The following is a 20484-nucleotide window of genomic DNA, read 5'->3' as shown; positions in this document are numbered from 1 at the left end:
AGAATGGTTCAAAGTTAATAAATTCCCAGGGAACAAGTTTCAAAAAGGCGGATTCTTGGGGGTGGGGGGCGGGTGTCTTGAGGAAGGGCTGAGTTGCTGAGTTGGCTGGATGTGTCCCCTTCCTCTCCCCTAGATGTTGTCTATTATTGAAAGAGACAGGCTCTCATCAGCAAGGACCTGGGTTCTGCCAATTGTCAGTGGACAGCTGGACACAGGGCACAAGGGGAGAGCTCTCACCTATCATACAAATTTTTATGTAATCAGCATAAATCAAAATTAGGACTTGCATGAAAGGCTTTACACATCCTCTGTAGCTTTCCAAAAGCCTGTCTTCCATATCTCCTTGAGACCTTACCCTCCCCGCCCATTACAGGTGAAAAACCTCCCCTTCCCCATCTGCTGTCCTTCTCATCTCTTTATTTCAATTAGAAACAACACTGTTGTCAAGCTTTCTCATCTACCCTTTGAAACCTGCTACCGTTCTGTATATTTCAAATACGTGATTACATTTCACCTCGTTCTCCAACAACTACATCAAGAAGGTACTGTTCCCTTCAGATTGTGGTGTGGAAATCAAGGTTCCCAGAGATTAAATTACTTCTAAGGTCACAAAGCTAGTAGTAGAATGAGAAGAAAAAGTTTTTAAAGCCAGGCTCTGACCCCAGGTTCAATGCCCCTTTCCCATTCTGCATTACCCTTTTGGCTAACAAGAGACAATAGTGAAATTAATGTGCCTCTTTCTGTGACCACAACAGACATTTTAAAAGGCAGCAGTAATTATATATTTTGCACCACTTATGCTATCATAATATTCCATTAATGCAATATCGAGTGATTATAAGAAATGTCACCCAAAAAACCATGGGTCGGGAATAAAGGGGAAAAAAAAGACGATTCTGATGTGTTTCCAAAAGCACGTCTCAATATCACGCAGAAATGAACCTCGGCAAGAACGTTACTTCAGTGTAAAGATAAATATATATAAAGCAAATAATCAGAGTTCAGTTTTGCCAATTTTATTGAACCAATAAAATTCCTACTAATAACAATGAAATAAATTTCTGCAAGTATAAATGTGATACAGTTTAACAAAACCCATTGTTCTGTACCTATAAATAGATTTTCAAAATGTCATAAAAAGTGCAGTTATGAATTGTTGTTAACATGTTTAATACACAGTTCCTTTATTTCAAATGTGTTTGTCTTGACCCACTAACAGTTCCTTCTGCATCTGTTCAAATAATATTACCCATCCCTCCAAAAAAAAAAAAAAAAAAACAAAGCTATTAAAGCACTCCAATATTACACATAAACTGATCCATTCAGGTCAGCTTTAGTCAGAATTGTAAAATCGGCAACATAAGAAAAATAAAACCTACTTATACATACAAAAAGCTTTCATGGGTTCTATAAACTCCTTTACGGCTGACTCCCGTGGAGGGCATAATATAGTTGAAAAGGCTTATATGGTTAACTACCTTAGACGACTACATCTAGAGCAGGGTCTGGTTTGCCAGAATGAGTTTAAAGTGGCTGTTTATCAAGTCTGCTATTTCCAGAATTGAAACTATAAATACAGGACCGCCGTTTGACGCTGAAACCTGTGTGAATCCTAAGTTGCATCAATGATCTATTTGATAAAAGCTTATTCTAATTGAAAACCTTATATAGTAAGACTGACCTATATAGCAGTCTCAAAGATCATGTCATCTGCCTCACATTAGTCCAAAGTCACGTGCTTCGTAAAAAAAAAAAAAAATTACAGTAACAAAGCACAGGACTACAAAGGCAAAACATCACAGCTTCTGATTACATTGAATAAAAAGTACCAAGGAACACAAAAGATAAATCTGTATTAATACTGATGAATTAAAGAACTATAATAGACATTTCACAGCATGCTACATATATCGCTCACAACTGAAGGATAAAAGGATGTCTAAAATTGAAAGTCAAGAAGTTGGCAATCGGATTTCATGTGCAATTCAGCTACAAAGTCTTAATATATACATTCATCATGTAGCCGCCCTGCAACAATCAGGAATTTTTTTTTTTTTAAAAAGAGATTTCAAGTTCAAATCCTATTTCATAAGCTAAAGGATACATCCAGTTCTTCCATGACCAGGAAAGTTATTTTCGGGTTCAAAGGAGCTAATCTGAGGAGCAAGGCCATGTTCTGAGTTGACCTGACGGGGTTCTCTGTCACCTCGCTCAGACGGTGCACGTGGATGGGACTATTCTATTAGCATGGAGAAGATGCCGGACTGGCTTGGTTGGCTTCCTGTGTCTATCTTAATTTGGGCTGAAAAGAGTAGATATGAAGAGAAAGAGGAAGGGGAAAAACCGTATTTTCTTTCCGGAGAAGATCTATGGATGCAAAGAAAACATGCCCTAGACAGAGTTTGCCTCACTGTCCTTGATGAATAAGGGTACCACTGAACTCTTGCCTTTCCTTTTAGAGAACTCGTGAAATTCAGAAAAGAGAAAACAGTCTCTCAACATCCCAAAGGAAATGTCTTCCTACCCAGCTGATGGGTTTCCTTTATCCTTCCTTTTGATCTTTCCTGATGAGATCTAGAAGTCTGTGGAAATCTGTAAAGACCTATTAATTTAAGAAAGAGATGTAGAGCCACTATCATTTGCTAAGTGTCGAAAGGCACACACTCAGCCACTCAGAAGTCATGAACAATACTTCAGCATTTAAGACCAGAGGTTCTCTCTCCCTTTGATAATCTTTCTGTGGAAATTATACATTCATTTTTTTTAAGAGGTTCAACCGAGGGGTACAAGAAAAATAGACTGTTTTAGCAAAATTTATATACTAAAAATTCTATTTACCATACTTAGATTTACTAATGTTTGATGTTGTACTATCAGCTATAAGTAGAATGGGGTGTTTGTTCTAAAGGCTATTTTAGAAGATACGTTTCATTATCTCAAAGATTTCCACAAGCACTGGGAAAATATCAGATATTCCTTCTACTCCCCCCACTCCCAGATTTTTCCTTTTTCAATTCTCTACTTCATGGTGGTGCAGTCATAATGAATTTAAAGCTAGAACGAACACCTCATGACATATGATTTAGTAAAAACCATCCCTTCAGCGTCTATTATTAAGTCTCATTTCTTAACGACACATTGATTCACTCCTGGGCCCCTGAAGGCATTTCACTAGACTCTGCTGTCCGGCTGTGTTGCTCAGGAACAGAGTGTACAGCATTCAAATACCACCTCAGATTGGAATACTTTCTACTTCCAAACAGGGTCGTTCATCCTCAGGTCAGACAACCATTGGTAGAGCTACACGCCCCCTGTTAGAAACCTGACAGGGTTTCCATCCATGAAGGACACAGCTCGGGCACTGGCTGGAGAGGAAGAACTTGCTTCTTCCTCCTCTGTGCACATGTTCAGAGTGACAAAGTCTGGATAGACCTGAAATGCAGCCAGGGGAAGACCAACTACGAAGTCAATGCATTCCCTTTCTGTCCCATCCCCTCCCTCACCCCCATGACAGCAGGGTAAGAAAGGAGATGAGAAGCTTAGTCTGACCCAGGAAAGTTTGTCCAAACTCTGATGTACCCAATTTTGTGGTATATTTTCCATGTTATATATCAAATGGGCTTGTGTGATCCAATGGGATCGCCTGAACACCCTTTGTCCCATGTCCTTCTATTAAGAACTGTGTTTCACGGCTCAAGCGACAGCAATCAAACAAGTCTCTGAAACACCAGCCGTTTCTATGCCAGAAGGTTCCTGTTCCACCGAAGGGTGATGGATCGATCTGGATTGCTAGAGAATTTTAAATGTACATTCAAATAACTTGGACTGACACCAGTCTTTATTCCCTAATAAAGATCCAGTTTAGGATGGTAACTCAGTCACGTTAAAGTCCCACTAAATGCTAAGTTCTGCATGATAGAAATAGTTCCATTTCTGTATCATGTATAAATATAAAGACTTCTACTTTGATAGAAGGCAAAAATCTTCTATGATTTATTAAAATATGGAAGTAGCATTACTGCACAACAGAGAGTGAATCCATGAAAAGGTTGGATACTCTGAATTTATAGGCTCTTTGGGGATGAGGTAGAGGACAGCAAGATATTTTGGCAGTCGGGAAAGGGGAAAAAGAACATGGGATGGACAGGACTCCACTTGGTGCAGCATGGTATCTGGTAGGGTGTCCAGGGCGAAGGTTAGCCAAAATGTAGCTGGACGGTTGAGGCATGTAGGGGAGCTGGGACAAAGTCCTGTTCTTAATGACTGGGGAAAAAGTAACTCAGAAAAGTAAATGCTGGTGATTATCAGCAGGTGGCTGGTGATGTTTGGCTTGGATGGTGGCCAAGGTGGGCTGAGGGCAGGGGTGGGGGGAAGCAAGCGTGGAGAAGGTTGAGGCACTTGGGGGAAAGAAAGCAGGCAGGGAAGGGTGGACCGAATGCGGGTCGGAACTCCCAAAGGGAAGATTCCTTGATACTAGGTGTAGGATGCTGAGGATGGCCACACTCAGAGTGATGGTCCATGTGTTCTTTGACAACCTCTTCCTTCCTCACAGGGCTCTCTCTGCCTCTGCCTCTAGGGTCCATTTCGCCACAGCTGCTTTTGTTCTAGGTCTCACCTGAGTGGACAATGCTCACAAAGCCAAATTAGCATGGAAATCAGCTCCACACATGGAGGAGGCATTTAAATTCTGGTGACTGAGAGGAATACATTCATGTTACAGTACTGTTCTGAGGAAAGACTCCATAATTTGATTCTCAGTCTCCAGAGGGATACAGTAGGGAAACACAGATAAAGACGACGGCCACGGGGAGTGGGTTCTGATGAGACAAATTAAGTAACTTTGCACTCGATCTGAACTGAGGGGCCGCATGTCTCTTAGGGTGCTGTGGAATTACACCACCAAGAAAATTCCAGGTACTGTTCATATATCATTATTGTTGTATGCTTTTTACTTCGTGCAAGACCGCCTATTTGCAGAAAAGAAGAAAAAGTCTGTTAGATAAAGAGTTTAAGGTCTTGCTTTTCAGAGGAATGATTTTGAATTGTCTTCAAAACACAACACAACACAAAACAAAAACCTCATTTTACTACCACAGTGCAAATCATTTCTATCACATGCACTGAAATTTATTATTTTTTTTCCCTTGACGAGCTAGTGGTCTTTAAGAGTTTAAAAGAATCTTACGGTCATATTTGCATGGTGAACTATTTTTAAGTATAGATCTTTAATTTTTTGCCAATCATTTTATTTTGCCATGGCATAAAAACCCAGGATTTTTGGATTAAAAAACTCTATAAGGTGGAAGAGGAGGAAAAAAAAAAAAAACTGCTCTGGATAATGTTTAGTCTTCAGAAGAATTTAAGAACTTTAGGAGACTTTATAACACAATTAAAATAGGGGCTCTGGTTCATATATGGTTTTAATATAAAGTTTCCACTGAGTTTTCTGTTCTAAAAGAGCCCTGCATTGCTCTGCCATTATTTGGGTTTAAAGTCATAATTAAAGGCCAAGGCCATGGCCTGGATTCCACATTAGTCATCTTTTATGGTAAAAATACCCCAGATGGGATGAAGATTCTTCCTGGGACTAAGATAACACATGTGGTTCAAGAAGGTAAAGAAGGTAACAGGTGGTCTCATCTCAGAAAGCCTCTTTGCCGCTGATTATCATGAGTCCATCTGAGGGGGTCTAAACTGAAGGATCAAGTGGGGCGGCTGCCACCGCCAAGCGATCCGCTTCCGGAACAGAGTTGCCTTCTGACGGGAGAGTACTCAGGTATTTCCTATGGTGATCTGAGAAATCACGAATTTCTACTGAAGCTGGGAAGTGAATAGACATTGATCAAGCATATACATAGGTGGGTTGTTAGACTAATTTTAACATGATAAGCAAGGAAGTCAGAGAATTCACATTCGCATGTGCTTTTTTTTCCCCCCCAAGTACACTTGCACGTTTAAAGTTTGGCACAATGTGAGCCCCCAGGTGTAGGTTAGCATACCGTAGAATCACGTCGTTACACCAATTGAACCAGATATCTCTTTTAAAAATATCACATTTTAATATAAAAAGCTATACTATAAATTACTACATAGTAAATTCAATACTCTGAAAAAATACCACCCTGGAAAACCACATCAGAATTTCAAGTTTGCGTTAGAGAAGGTTCCTAGCAAACTTGTTTAAAATGGTATTCATGCCCCGGAATGCTGCACATGCTGTAGCTTACTGGGGGTGCCCTAGCACCCCCGGAAGTCGATTTTTCTAGGCTGGTTCACTGAGGTTCATAAATATATTGTTTTGTTTTTGTTTATAGGTCCAAGTGGACTTAGGTTCCTGATTACTGAGGAGATAGATCAATGCAGAGCTAAAAAGAAACTTTGCTAGAAAAGAGATCTAGTAAAGGCACTAAATATTTCCAAAACCCAAACTCCAACTACTTAATGTAAAAAGTTCTGGGGGTAAAAAAATAAAAGACAAAAACTAAGTGGCCATTTTTGTTACTTACACCTTGTTTCCCCTTTTGGTCTAAAGCTCATATTGTGTTCTGTGAGAATTTCTCTTTTTCCTTTTATAAAGATCGTTTCTAATCCTGTAACACAGGTCACCTGCACAACATAGAGGGCTATTAAATGAAAGGACTGTAGGAAAAGGAAACAAAACAAAATAAAAAGAACCAAACCCAGATGTCAAGAATAAAAGACATCCCCAACTTGAAAAGTTCTAAGGTTGGGGACATCAAATGAACATTTATGCTATCATCTATGTTTTGTCATTTTCCTACTTTCCGTGCAGTTAATACATCTCTGTATAACATGATGCTGAATAAAATCAACATATGGTATATGCATTTAAACAGAAGAGATCTGGCATGAATTCTCTGAATAGTATCTTTAAATAAACCACCCTGTCTTAAAAAATATTAGTGATTTTTTCCTCACACGCAAGATCTCACACAAGATCCTGGGATCGAAAAATGCAGAACGGCCTCATGTTTGTAGGCTTACAGTCACCTTTCTATTTTCTTGTCTGGAACAAAATCTAAAAGAAAGCAACCTAACGTGTTGTACCAGAAACAGATGACGAATGGATAGGCCGAACAAAAACACTCATCCACGATTCTTTCATGACAAAAACTCCTACAAAACAAGTAAGGAAGTAAGTCTAAGACGAAATCTTTGTGGGAACCCTAACGGAGAATTTTGACAATATTATTTACTATGAACAAATGGAGCAGTTTTGTTTTTTGTTTTTTGTTTTTTTTTAAATCAGCATGTTTAAAATTCAAGTCACCCTTAATTAACCAAAAAGTGTTTAAGCAGTGCAGTTGTGTCCTACTGGATAGCTGTAAGCATCTCTTTAGGCACTTCACTGGTTCATTAACACAAGACAAATTAAAGCTATAAACACATTAGGTTGTGCTCTGTGAATATAGTCTAATCAAGCAACATAAACCAATGCAAAAATGTGACTTTTTGGATGCTTATTCCTCCCCTAAGACTTGATATTTTTTTAAAACCAGTTGTCCAAAGAGACTTTTTCCCCCCTGGGGAAGGGGGTGCTTTGGCATTAGGAAAAGAATATCGTTCAACCCCAGTAAGGCAAAAGCCTTGCGCGATAAAGAAACTGGAACAAATTTCTTTATGGCTCTGTTCAAAAGGACACTTCCGCAATGACGTAATGGGGTGGGGGGTTCTGCGGAGTACTTTTTCCCAACATATTGCACTTTTTTTTGTTGTTGCTGTTCAATCACATTAATGCATAGAAACACAATTTTTACCTCTGAATATTCAACTGTTCAACCTATTAGAAGGAAAATAACAGGAAAGAAGTTCTAAAGGCCTACTAGGAAAAAAATACAAGTATATTAACCTTCCTCTGCTTAACTGCAATACAGAAAACACTATGAGAAAAGAAAAATGTGCAAAGAAACTTTTTGGTCAATCTTGTGTGGGTAAAGGCTTGGACGTGCCGACCGAATGAACTGTGAGCAGCTCTGAGAGCACTGATTATCCCGGTGACCGAGGATGGCTGTCCGTGATAGAAAGGATTGTGCATAATTTCACTTTTAATATATACATCTGATATGGAAAACGGAAACTTCTGTTTCCGAAGAGAAAGAAAACAGCTGAATTTGGCATTTCAGTAGCATGCTATAGAATTCATCATGATTAATTTCACATTAAATTATGGACAATGGCTGTATCACATTTCACGTTATCGCCAATAGCAGTAAAAAAACCAAAACCAAAACAAAACAAAAAACAAACAAAAAAACCCAAAAACAAACAAAAAAAAACCCCACAAACAGTGCCTGACAAATAATCTCCTGGGGACACAGACACGTGTCCTGTGAGCAGCTTAATTCAACAGCGCATGCTTCTCCTCCACCAGATTTAGGACACAACATTAAAGTTTAGAATGGCCAGAGGAGGTCATTCTGTGCTGAATTCCACTAGCTGAAAAACAATTGCTTGAGCAGATTGTAAGCGCTTTTCCTTACTTTAAAAAAAAAAAAAAAAAAAAAAGAAAGAAAAGAATACACATACGTACAAACCCCAAAGCGCTGAAGTTAAGCATTAATAAACCAGGTTCATGATTTATGATCAGTATCCAAAAAATCCAGCTATAAAACAATGCAAAGTAGTGCTCCTCAGTATTATTTTTGCAATTGTTAGTAATGTTAAGCATCAAGAAAAAGAAAACACGTCATTGCACATTACAGCCGCCAGAAAGAACGGCTAAACTTTGCCACTAGAGAATTGAAAAATTTTGATGCTACATCACAAACAGCTTCTGATGTGTGTCTTGTGTGAAAAGGTCTTTCCACACGTAGGACATTTTCGCTGGGTGATGATGCTATCAGGTCAAATGCCGAGTTATGGCACGAAGCGCATAAAGGAGTTCAGCCTGCATCCGCGCTTCCATTAGAAGTAGATTCACATGAACCTAGAAATGAAAATGTTATCTCCTTAGTGACCGGTATAAACAACTGAAAAAACTTACTTTTTATCTTTAAACATATCAGACATTCATGAACGTTTACCCATTTGGGTGTTATCTACACACATAAATGATGTAACGCTCATTGACGAAAGCTGTTCAAAAAAAAAGCAATGGGTCTTGTGAGCAGTGAAAATGACTGCTAAAAGCCTGGAAAATACCAATCATTATGTCAAGATATATATTAGGAAAAGCCAATCAATCTCCTGGATTATGCAATAACTTTTAAACGCATACACACACACACACACATACACACAAGAATACTATGCAGCCATCAAAACCCCCCAAATCTTGCCATTTGCAATGGTGTGGATGCACCTAGAGGCTATTACGCTAAGTAGAAATAAGTCAATCAGAGAAAGACAATTATCATATGATCTCACTGATATGAGGAATTTGAGAGGCAGGGCGGGGTGGTCATGGGGGAAGGGAGGGAAAAACGAAACAAGATGGGAGGGAGACAAACCATAAGAGACTGTTGGTCTCAGGAAACAAACTGAGGGTTGCTGGAGGGGAGTGGGTGGGAGGGACAGGGTGGCTGGCTGATGGACAATGAGGAGGGTATGTGCTATGGTGAGCGCTATAAGACTGATGAATAACAGACCTGTACCCCTGAAACAAATAATACATTATATGTTAATAATATATATACACATATGTATATGTATATATATATTTATTTATAAATAAATAATTTATATTTATTTCCTGCAAGTGCTACTATCTTTCACTCATCAAATCTTATAGGTCTAAATCTTAGAGGTCTAAAAATCAGCTCTACACTCACTAGAGCCTATGTTCATTACTTGGAAAGCTTTTAAACAACATTTTTAAACAATATTTCTTACTGGATCCTTGAAAGATCCTTAGGTAAAAACCTGAAGCCTAAAGCAGTTTGTAATTAGCGTCTGGTCCTTGTTAGATTTGGGTAGCTCCCTGTAGTCTTTCAGATACAACTGTGAACAAGCCTCTAAATTTTGGGGGAGATACACCCTAGCTGATAGATTAAAATGAATATCCACTTTTTTTTTTTGAAATTTACTACAATGTTTTTGATATTATATTTATTTTTATAATGTTCTACAGGTTAGACATGCTATTAGGTATATTCTCTTGATGAGTAAAGAGAATTTCTAGATACAACCTGGTAAAGGCAGAAAATCTATTGCAAACATATAAACAGAGCATAAAGATCCATCAAGAAGTATGCTGGCGGTAACACGGGTGTTTATCTGATGTGGGATTGTCTCTAAGGCTTCAAAAAAATCGGTTAGGTTTGGAGGTCATAACAGCCTCTGCCAAGGTCATAGAATTAACTAGTGATTATTGGGACCCTAAAGAGATTTTTTTTTTACTCTCAAAATCTTGGAAACTGGTATACATGGAAGATTCTTCGACTTACAGGTTGAAAAGACCTAGGATATAATGTTGGTAGAGATCCTTAACATTTATTAGGTCTTAAACAATGATTTCTATACATTTCATCCAAAGAAATATTCTTATATAATGGTACATACATTTGGCTCAAAGGTCATGCATTAGATTATCAAAATACTAAATTACCAAGTTGGAATGAGAAACTGTTGTTCTAATAAGTCAACTCTAGTGGCTAGAGTTAATCTCTAATCCAACATACCTTCTGGGCCTGGCCCAATCATTAGGTTTGATTTTTATGAATCATGAGAATGGTAGACATTTGCCTAAAGGTACTTTAAAAATATCAATATCTGGACCCAGCCTTTCAAAGGCTGATGCTACAAGTGTGCTGTACCCACAACACTGGCTGAAACACAGAACCAAAATTTAGTTAATATTCAGTAAACTGGAATTTAAACACATTTTGAAAAGACAGCCGAATGATGTCACTTCTTTTCTTTAATGGCACTAACTTATCAATATTTTCCTGTATAATGTTTGCTGATCGTTACTAATTATACCAGACACAGGCCTAAGGTGTCTATAACGTCGAGTCATGAAACACACCTTTTCTGAGTGCTTGAACTGACGCCAGTAACTATCATACATGCGCTTGGTGGTTCTCTCTGGATAGCAGGTCACTGTCTTAATGTAAACCTTCAGGCTTCGTTCAAGTAATTGATTAACTTCTCCATAATCATAGTCATCATACCTATGGGCCAAAGACAAATAAAAAAATCAAAATTTCTGATTTCTAAGTCGGTATCAAGAAATGTTTACAGTCTAGCAATTCAATACCAGAAACTCATTAACTAATTGTTGTCACAAATATTTCTGGGTGTTTGTTAGGTGCTGTGTCCTTTCCATGGAGCTTTCTAGTCACTGGTGATACAGAGATGAACAGAATAAACGAAGATCTCCAGTCCCATGGAGTTTAAATCCTACTGGAGAAGAAAGTTAAAACATAGACAAGCATGTGATCTGTTGGGGGCTGGTCACTGCTGTGGAGGGAAAGGGAAAGGGGTTTGTGAGAAGAAAAGCTGCGCTTTTTAGGCAGGGGGTAAGACTGTTCTCTGAGGAGAAGGTGTCAGCGGAGAGCCCTGAGGTGGTAGTCATCATGGGGGGCAGAGGGAGTGACCCACTGTGTCCCACGCTGCTGATGAATCAAATGCGACAGGAACTGAGCCCTGAGCCCTGGGAGGAGGGTCACAGGCAACCTCGCCCAAGAGGGGTTTTGTTGGTGTGGTGCTGTAGTGCATTCAAGAGGGAATGGGGGATAAAATAGTGAGCAAGTAAGCAACACTTTGACAAAGAGATGGGCTGTGTGTGGGAGCAGGAAGACAAGGCAAAGGCTAGAAGGCAAAGGAGGAGGAAGAAAGGAATTTTTTCTAAAGTTGAGAGAAGTCACAGCAGTGTGTATATACTGATGGGAAAGATCCAGTGAAGAGGGTAAAGTTGGTTTTGCAAGAGAGAGAGGGAAGAATTTTTTTTTTTTTTTTTTTAATGTAGGGGCTTGAACTCAAGACCGTGAGATCAAGACCAGAGCTGAGATCAAGAGTTGGATGCTTAACTGACTGAGACACCCAGGGTCCCCAGGAACAAGGAACTTTTATTTTTATTTATAGTTGACATATCATATGATATTAGTGATAGGTGTAGGACACAGTGATTCAGCATTAATATGCTCCACAAAATGCTCCCCACCAATGTAGTTACCATCTGTCACCATACAAAGTCATTACAATCTTACTAACTGAAGTCCCTGGGCTGAGACACTGCATCTCCACGACTTACTTACTTTGTAACTGGAACTTTGACCTCTCGATCCCCTTTACCCACTTAGCCCTCTCCTTCCTCTCCCCCAGTAGCCATCAGTTTGTTCTCTGTATCAGTCTGTTTCTGTTTCTGTTGCTGTTTACTTTTTAGATTTACCCTCAGGTCACAGAGATCTCAAGCAGGCAGAGAGGCAGGCAGAGAGAGAGGAGGAAGCAGGCCCCCCACTGAGCAGAGAGCCCGACTCGGGGCTTGATCCCAGGACCTTGGGATCATGACCTGAGCCAACGGCAGAGGCTTAACCCACTGAGCCACCCAGGCGCCCCCCTTCCGTTAATTTTTAACCCAAACATATGCTTAGTTAAAAAATAAGAATTCAAACATCTTATATGAGCTTTATTTGGTAGCATCCAACATGTTAATATAATCACCATAACATCTGTCATGTATGGTCTTGAACATAATTTATCACAATTGAATTGAATTGTTAGTATTTATTTTTCTTCAAGTAGGTAGTTATGACGTATGTGTTTTAAAATGTGATGATTCAGTGTTAAGTTATTGTCTGGAATGATATATGAGCAAACAGCATAGTTAACTACCATCATGCCCGTGTCTTCTAGGTAGAATGCTTGACTATTAGCTGATGTTTCAGGAAAATTTTTTTACATTAAAATGATAGAAAATACTTTGCTTAGCAAATTGAATTCTAACTCCATGCCATAAAGGCTTTCTGTGACTATATTAGAAAGGAGAAAGTAGAGTCAAATTGAATGTATTCGTAACTGGGCATTTTTTCTTTCTGCAAATCTATCTCCATAAACGCCTTCAAAACCCAGCTCAAAAAGGCACATTCTCCCAAAAAAGCTTTCCTGATTAGACCATTCAATCTCACTCACTCATTTACTCACTGTCCTCTCCATGCCAAATTTCTAAATTTAGAGGCCATTAATTTATATTGACTGATAGTTTCATTTCAGTGTTCTTATGTGAGCTTTATGAAGACACAATCTATCCCAGTTTTATTTATACCCTAATTACCATTCCTTTTTAAATAAACAAACAAACCAGCATTTATTACAGTGGGCCGAAGAGGCACAGTAAACATTCTTTAACTGCCTAATTCTTCCAGGAAGGATACTTAAATTGAGTCCGATTCTCTTGTATCCCCCAATGATTACTGATACTTTTTTTTTCCCTCCTTAGTAAATTCTCATTACTGTATTTACAGGTGCATGCTAAGATTCTGAACAGTCAAACAAGGAAAAATGTTCTTCTATAAATTGGAAGTCATTTTTCAAAATCAGAAGTCCACTTGTAGTATTTTTCTCCCCAGGGCTTTATAGCACTAAAAAGAACGGGAGCAGAACTTGGGTCAGAACTGTCACTTAGAAATGTTTAAAATGGTCTTGACGACAAACGTACCTGATTCCAAACATACAGTGAACGTAGTTAAATAAAGCTCTGCGCAGCGTGGTTGTGTCAACATCCTCATGGGAGGCCATAGTGTTATAGGTGAGATTGTAGACCATGCGGAACTTCTCATCAAGAAGATGTCCAATGTCAGAATAAAGTCTGTTCACCAGGGAGAACCCATGATTTTCCCAGGTATAGTCCTGAAAGAAGAAATTGTATCCAGTTACCAAATGGGCAGTCTCCATTTAAATTCCATGTTTGTGGGAAACAACTACTGAAGCAAGGAAGTGAAGATATTTCAAATGTATTCTAAGTTGACAGGCTTACTAAGAATCCTTCACATCGGTTCTTGGATCGGAGCGCCATGCAGTTTCCTCAGTGGGGTCCCTGGTTGGACATATTGGTGATGAACTCTGGCCTCCCCCTGAAGTCGGGTACTATGCAAACTACATCCTTATCTGGAAGAGCCCCAGGAAATCTGAGAAAATTCCCATGTGACCAAACCTACTCAGTGATACGGACAATTAGCAGATTAGTGAAACAAGTGCAAAGGAGTCTGTCTTAATTCAAACTTCCACTCTCTTGGAAGCCACATCGCTACTGTGACTCTGGCCTCTAGGGGTTTTGGTGGGGTAGCCCTTAATCCCAGAACTACTGGTATATGATCTTACTACAAAATGCCATTTTATTATAAATGTAACTTTGTCGCTTGATTTTCTCCCTGCTCCTTAAGAAAAAAAAAGCTACGAACATTATACAATTACCATGTAATGTTGCAAGTAACCGAATGAAACCATTTCCTTTTGCCTTCTTAGAGGCGGAAACATTGAAATAATAATTTATCTACTGGGAGATCAAATTAGACTGGGCCAAAAACGAGATTACATAAAAAGATCTACAGACTCTATCAAGTTAGAAGGCAATGGACTTACATCTCAACATTTCACAGTTAAAACGACAATATTTCTTCTCTAGTTTCTCTGAGTTAAAGGCATCTTATACCTGAGCTCGGAATGTTGGCAAATGTTCTTCTCCTCGTCTGGCAAAGTCCTCATACCCAAAACCAGGGTCTTCAATATATCGGGAGACATCAGATGTTATAATCATGTCATCTTCAAAATCTGAGGACAATAATGAACAATCTAGAATAAAGGAAACTGTGCATAGAACAATGAAATGCTCCATTTCCCTCCACTTTTTAGCTTTCCCATGGATTTTCAAAGTGACAATATTGACTTCTTGGCTTACATCTGAATTCAATTTCAGTTCAACTGTGTTACGGAATACTGGCGATCTTAACATTTAACTGTACTTGTCTGGGCAAAAACATGACTCCACTGAAACAGCTAAGCAGTAGCCGTGAAGAATCAACATCCTAGCTTTCCTTATTCAGAAGAGGAAGATGGCACAGTGCTTTGAGTACAGAGCTTAAACATCAAGAAGTGGGTTATGGGGAAAGAGAAGACAGGAAGGTGAAAGGTAACCTGAGTGGACTTTAATGTTAAGATAGAATTTGTGAAAATTTAATAGTACGTCATATGGATGTGTTCATGCTGAAAATCAGTGCAATCTCATCCATTTTTGGCTCACAAAGAGGCATTTGGGGAGAAGGTCTGGGAAGGGAATTGGAACAAGGAGGAAAGTGACCTTCTGGGTGCCACCATTATTCAGAGCTGGCTTGGGCACTAGAATAGGAAGGGTCAGTTTGAGAAAATCCATTGAGTTTGACACCTAACCCACGTGCGCTTTTCTATGTACATGGAAATAAAAAAGCATATAAAGTACGAAGTAAAACAATGTGTTGATAAGATTGTGATCAGAATATTATAAGTGGCATTCAGGAAGATTGGAAGACTACAACAATCTTTTAAGATGGCTGACTTCTGCATACTTGATAATATTAAAAATCTACCAATGAAAAATTTAAGAGCCAAATGCATGTTAATTTTGCTTCAAGAAAATTCTCACTCACTTTTTTTTAGGGTAGTTAGTCTGTCTTTATAATTACTTTTTTTTATTTCAATCACCGAAAGGGAATGAACAGCTTTTATTTACCAACTCCTATTTTAGAAAATGAACATAATGTTTTCAAAATTTAAAAAAAGGCTCCTTCAATGCAAAGAACAATATTTTCTTATTAAGAATTTTAATCAATATCAAATAAATGTAATACTTAATAATTAATAAACAACCAGTAAACAGTTTCTAAAATAATTTTTTAGCATTTTATTTACTTACTTGAGAGAGAGAAAGATAGCAGAAACATGAGGTGGTGAGAGGGGCATAGGGAGAGAGAGAAGCAGACTCCTTGCTGAGCAGAAAGCCCTACTCGGGGCTCCATCCCAGGACCCTGAGATCATGACCTGAGCTAAAGGCAGATGTTTAACCCACTGAGTCATTCAGGCGCCCCACCTAAACAATTTGATGGCATAAGAACTGGACAGTCTTGAGAGGTTTAAAAGAACAGTTACAATTACAGTAATTCATCCAAAAGATCTAGTAAATTAGTAGTGTCTTCATTATCTTACTCTTTGCTATTTCATGAAAATCCTAGCAATAATTACTCTTTCCTCACAAGGTTGAATCCTTAGGTCACTGCCATGGACTAATAGGGTGCTCGATAATGGCAGGAAAGATCAACTACCCAGGCTATCCAACTCTGGAAATATTAAAGTTCTTACCTAACTTCTTTATTACCCATGATGCAAAGAGACTGACATTTGTTGAGCACTTTTTTAATTTGTTTGTCACGAGAGCCCAAGCAGAGAGAGTGGCAGGGCAGAGGGAGAAGCAGGCTCCCTGCTCAGTGCTGAGCAGGGAGCCTGATGTGGGACTTGATCCCAGGACTCTGGGACATCACCTGAGCCAAAGGCAGACATTTAACTGACTGAGCCACCAAGGCGTCCCTGCTGAGTACTTAATATACACCAGGTACTATGCTATATGCTTAATATCAATTTTTTGTTTTATTAATGCAAAAAGAAATACCTTCTTAAGAAATTAGTAAACTAACTGTAAGCTACTAGTAGCACTGTCTGTGCCGTAAGAATGAACTACAATGCAAATTAGTTTAGGATGGTGTGGCAAATTTGTGAACTCTGAACTACTTAATCTGATCGGAAGCTTTTAAGTGACTTTCAGTTTTCTAAAGTGAAATCTTGGGCTTATCCCTAGCCCAACCCACGACAGCTGCTTTGTCTCCTTGGTCTGCAGAACTCTGTTTGGGTAAATGGAAACACGTGAAAAATGGCGTTTTCAATGTTCTGTCTCTCCATATTTACGAACGAGGTTATGTTTCCTTAATTCAGTCCATCACATACTAATCAACAGAAACAAAGAAAAAAAAATCGAAAATGTGGTTAGTGATCACCGACCCTGCTAAGAACACTAGGAGTTTTGTGGGCTGTGCAGTAAAATCAAACCCAAGAAGGTGAGTGAGAACTAAAGTCTGCAAAACAAGTTTCTCCCCTGATGTGATCTCTCCACCCACACTGCACAAGCAGTTGATTTCACTGGGCAAATACCGATTCTGGAGTTGACTATCACACAGCTGGTTCATTTGATGTTGATGTTAGTTTCTGATTTGCCCATAAACATTTTCAACTTGTCATACGACTTTGAAACATTTTAAAATAAACAATAATGAGCACCTGGACTCCAACAAGATAGAATTTATCCTATGAATAATATCCATTTATTCATTTTAAAATTAGGAGTCAATCAAGACCTGTCTTCTAGACCATTTTGTTCATAGAAAGAAATGTACACAGGTCTCTCATACTACAGATCGTTTTTTTCAAATTTAAGAAGATCAGTACTCTGATCAACAAATCTAAAACTCTAATTTCAATTCTTTTTTTTTTTTAAGATTTTATTTATTTATTTGACAGAAAGAGATCACAAGCAGGCAGAGAGGCAGGCAGAGAGAGAGGGGGAAACAGGCTCCCTGCTGAGCAGAGAGCCTGATGCGGGGCTAGACCTGAGCCAAAGGCAGAGGCTTAACCCACTGAGCCACCCAGGCACCCCTCCAATTTAATTCTAACTAAACAAATATTTCCAAGTCTGGACTCAAAGGAAATAGCATTTTGCACATTGGCTCAATTCTGCTGTCCCAAACATAATGCAGAAAACACTCTATTATAGTAACGGAACAGCCTTCTAACTTGAAAAACAAAAAAAGAGTAAGAGCTGGTTAACTCTTACCAAGCTATGGAATACTACCTCTGTAGAACATTTTAAACATTTATTTTCTTCCAAAGGCTTGAACAGCAATTCTTAGAATCTCCACATGGAATCTGGAATGCTTTATCACACAGGTCAAACCAAGAAATTCATTATAGAAAAAAATACATTTCTATTTCCATTTTAAAACATGGTAAGGTTATAAAAAGGACTCATGTAGCTACTCCACAGAGTCATTTTTCTGTTACCTTTGTGTGACCAGCAAATGTAGTACTGGGAATGCTGAAGGGTAAACAACGAAATGACTTATTTCCTTGTCCGATTTACAAATGATACAGCCTCTTCTGTCAAAACTAGAACATAATTTTTGGCGACAACCTAAGACTTGCTAGTCAAAATTCACCACCGTACGCAGCAGGAGTCCCTACTCAAGGATTCAAGAAGGTAGAGGCGGGGGTTCAAAATATATTTTCAAGGGGTGCCTGAGTAGCTCAATCAGTTAAGTGTCCAACTCTTGATCTCAGCTCGGGGCTTCATCTTGGGGTCATGAGTTCAAGACCCACGTTAGGCTCCATGCTGGGTGTGGAGTCTACTCAATAAGAAAACAAAACAAAACAAAACAAAACAAAAGAAGCTCTCAGAAGAGCTTTGATTAAAGAAACAAAATCTATTTTTTAAAATAATTTTTTATTTTTTTTATAAACATATAATGTATTATTAGCCCCAGGGGTACAGGTCTCTGAATTGCCAGGTTTACACACTTCACAGCACTCACCATAGCAGGAAACAAAATCTATTTTCCACATTAAAAAACGACTAAGGGAAATAAAACATTTATATCCCTCAAGCTCTAGTGATGTTCGAGAAGCTCTTAAAAATTAATGTCTAAAAGCAAATAAAGGGGCTCAGTGGGTTAAAAGCAAATAGAGATTACTAGCCTTAATAAAAATCTTTACATTTTATAATCTTGGTTTCCCTTGAAGGTTCACCCTAGGCTTATGATTTTCCTCTGTCCCATGTGTTCCCTCCGGATGGTTTTTTATAAACAACTCTCCTGGTTTTAACGCCCAATAATATGCTGATAATTTCCAAAATTTTGTCTGGAGTTTAAAAGCCTGTCCTGACCTTCAGACCATCTGCCAGGCCCTCAGTACTATGGGTGGTTTGTAGACTGGCAGCCTGGCCACCACAAGGAGGAATGAGAGCCATGTGTCCTCTCAGTTCCTAGACCAGACTGAATCAGAATCCGCCTATCGGTGAGATTCCCAAGTGACACAATGCAATGGAAGGTTAAGAAGCAGTATACTAGACATCTCCAGACTTCAGGTTTTACAGGCCTCTTAGCTCAAAATGTCCAAAATACGACAGGCTGCATGCTTCTTAAGGCTAGAAATGTTATCATGATAAAGCCTCTGTTTACCTAACCGACCTATGTGATGACATTACCTGCTTCATGATTTATGCCCAATCGCTCCTGTGCCCAGCATCCTGTTTCCTTAGGAGGGGGCCTTGGCTCCATCGATTATTTACCACCGACGCCAGCCACTGCCTGACTCCCTTGCATTCGAGTCCCCAAGACTGGAGGAAGTCTTCCTCAAGGACCCCTTCTATGCACACTCTTTCCCCACTGAGGCTGGATTCAGGGTCCTCTTCTAGGTTCATATACTGCTCACACTCTGCTATGGATTGAAACTGTTTCTCTCACACCAGCAAGGAGTGTGCCCAGAAGGCAGGAATCGTCTCTTATTTAGCCTGAAAACCTTAGTACCCACTACAGGGCTGAGAACATTAAGGGTACTCAGTAGCTGCAGAATGGATATTAAGGCAATAACTAAAACACCACATTTCTTTATTTGGGATTTCCTGCTGCTTAGAAGCTCTGAGAAACTAGAACTTAATATAGTCAATGTGGTGGATAAAATCTTTCATAAAAAAGACCACAGGGGAGATGATATAAAGGGTTTTTGTTCTTTCTGGCGAAACTTCTGAGAACTACTGGTCAAAGCTATGTTTAACATTAACAAACAAGTTATGGCCCAATCAGTTACCCTCGGAATTTATAAGACTGACTGTCCTTAAGACTGAACATTTCTTAAACCAATGGAACTCTATTTTTAAAATGTTATGTAGATTGATGACTTTGGAGGGCTTCAGTTTTCTACTGTCAATGCTATTTTTTAAAAGACTTATTTTATTTATTTTAGAGAGAGAGAGAAAGAGAGAGAGTAGAGGGAGGGACACAGGGAGACGGAGAGAGAGAATCTCAAACAGACTCCTCGGGGCTCAATCTCATGGCTCTGGGATCATGACCTGAGCTGAAACCAAGAGTCAGATACTCAACTGACTGAACCACTCAGGCACCCCAAGGCTATTTTAATAACATTTACTATGTGATGTTCAATATCTTTTTAGTCATGACTGAAAAACTGTCTAATTCAAAGTCTCTTAGAGCATTAGGGGGTAAAAAGTATCTTTTTAAGACTAGAGCAAAGACGTCTAGCTTTTAATACAGAATGAATTCCTTCAAATTCAGTATAAGAAAATGACCTAAATAATTCATTTTTATAAAATCCCAAAGATGTCTCCAAAGAAATGCAAATGCGAGTACAATGTAATTTTAGAACTGATCTGGAAAAGTAGCAGCGCAAGAACAATCCTCCCACATACTCCCCACACGCAAAAAAGGCAGAGAT

General features: G+C 38.9%; 1 protein-coding gene across 3 annotated transcripts in view; it reads right to left on the bottom strand.

Moving 5' to 3' along the window:
* Positions 1-1000: 1000 nt before the first annotated feature.
* The window catches only part of SESN3 (sestrin 3), a 73722-nt gene continuing 54238 nt past the window's right edge, over positions 1001-20484 (bottom strand). For all 3 annotated transcript variants that reach the window (XM_004754531.3, XM_045087169.1, XM_045087170.1), the window contains exons 7-10: positions 14612-14730; positions 13619-13809; positions 10988-11132; positions 1001-8947 (exon numbers count right to left, since the gene is read on the bottom strand). In XM_004754531.3, the coding sequence (XP_004754588.1) occupies positions 8861-8947; positions 10988-11132; positions 13619-13809; positions 14612-14730 (542 nt within the window). In that variant the 3' untranslated portion in view covers positions 1001-8860. The remainder of the gene's footprint in view (positions 8948-10987; positions 11133-13618; positions 13810-14611; positions 14731-20484) is intronic.

This window comes from Mustela putorius, unplaced genomic scaffold (genome assembly GCF_011764305.1).
Source record: "Mustela putorius furo isolate JIRA1106 unplaced genomic scaffold, ASM1176430v1.1 tig00001069_pilon_pilon_pilon, whole genome shotgun sequence".
NCBI lineage: Eukaryota > Metazoa > Chordata > Mammalia > Carnivora > Mustelidae > Mustela > Mustela putorius.
Note: the sequence above shows the minus strand (reverse complement) of the source record. Positions and strands in the feature narration are given on the sequence as shown.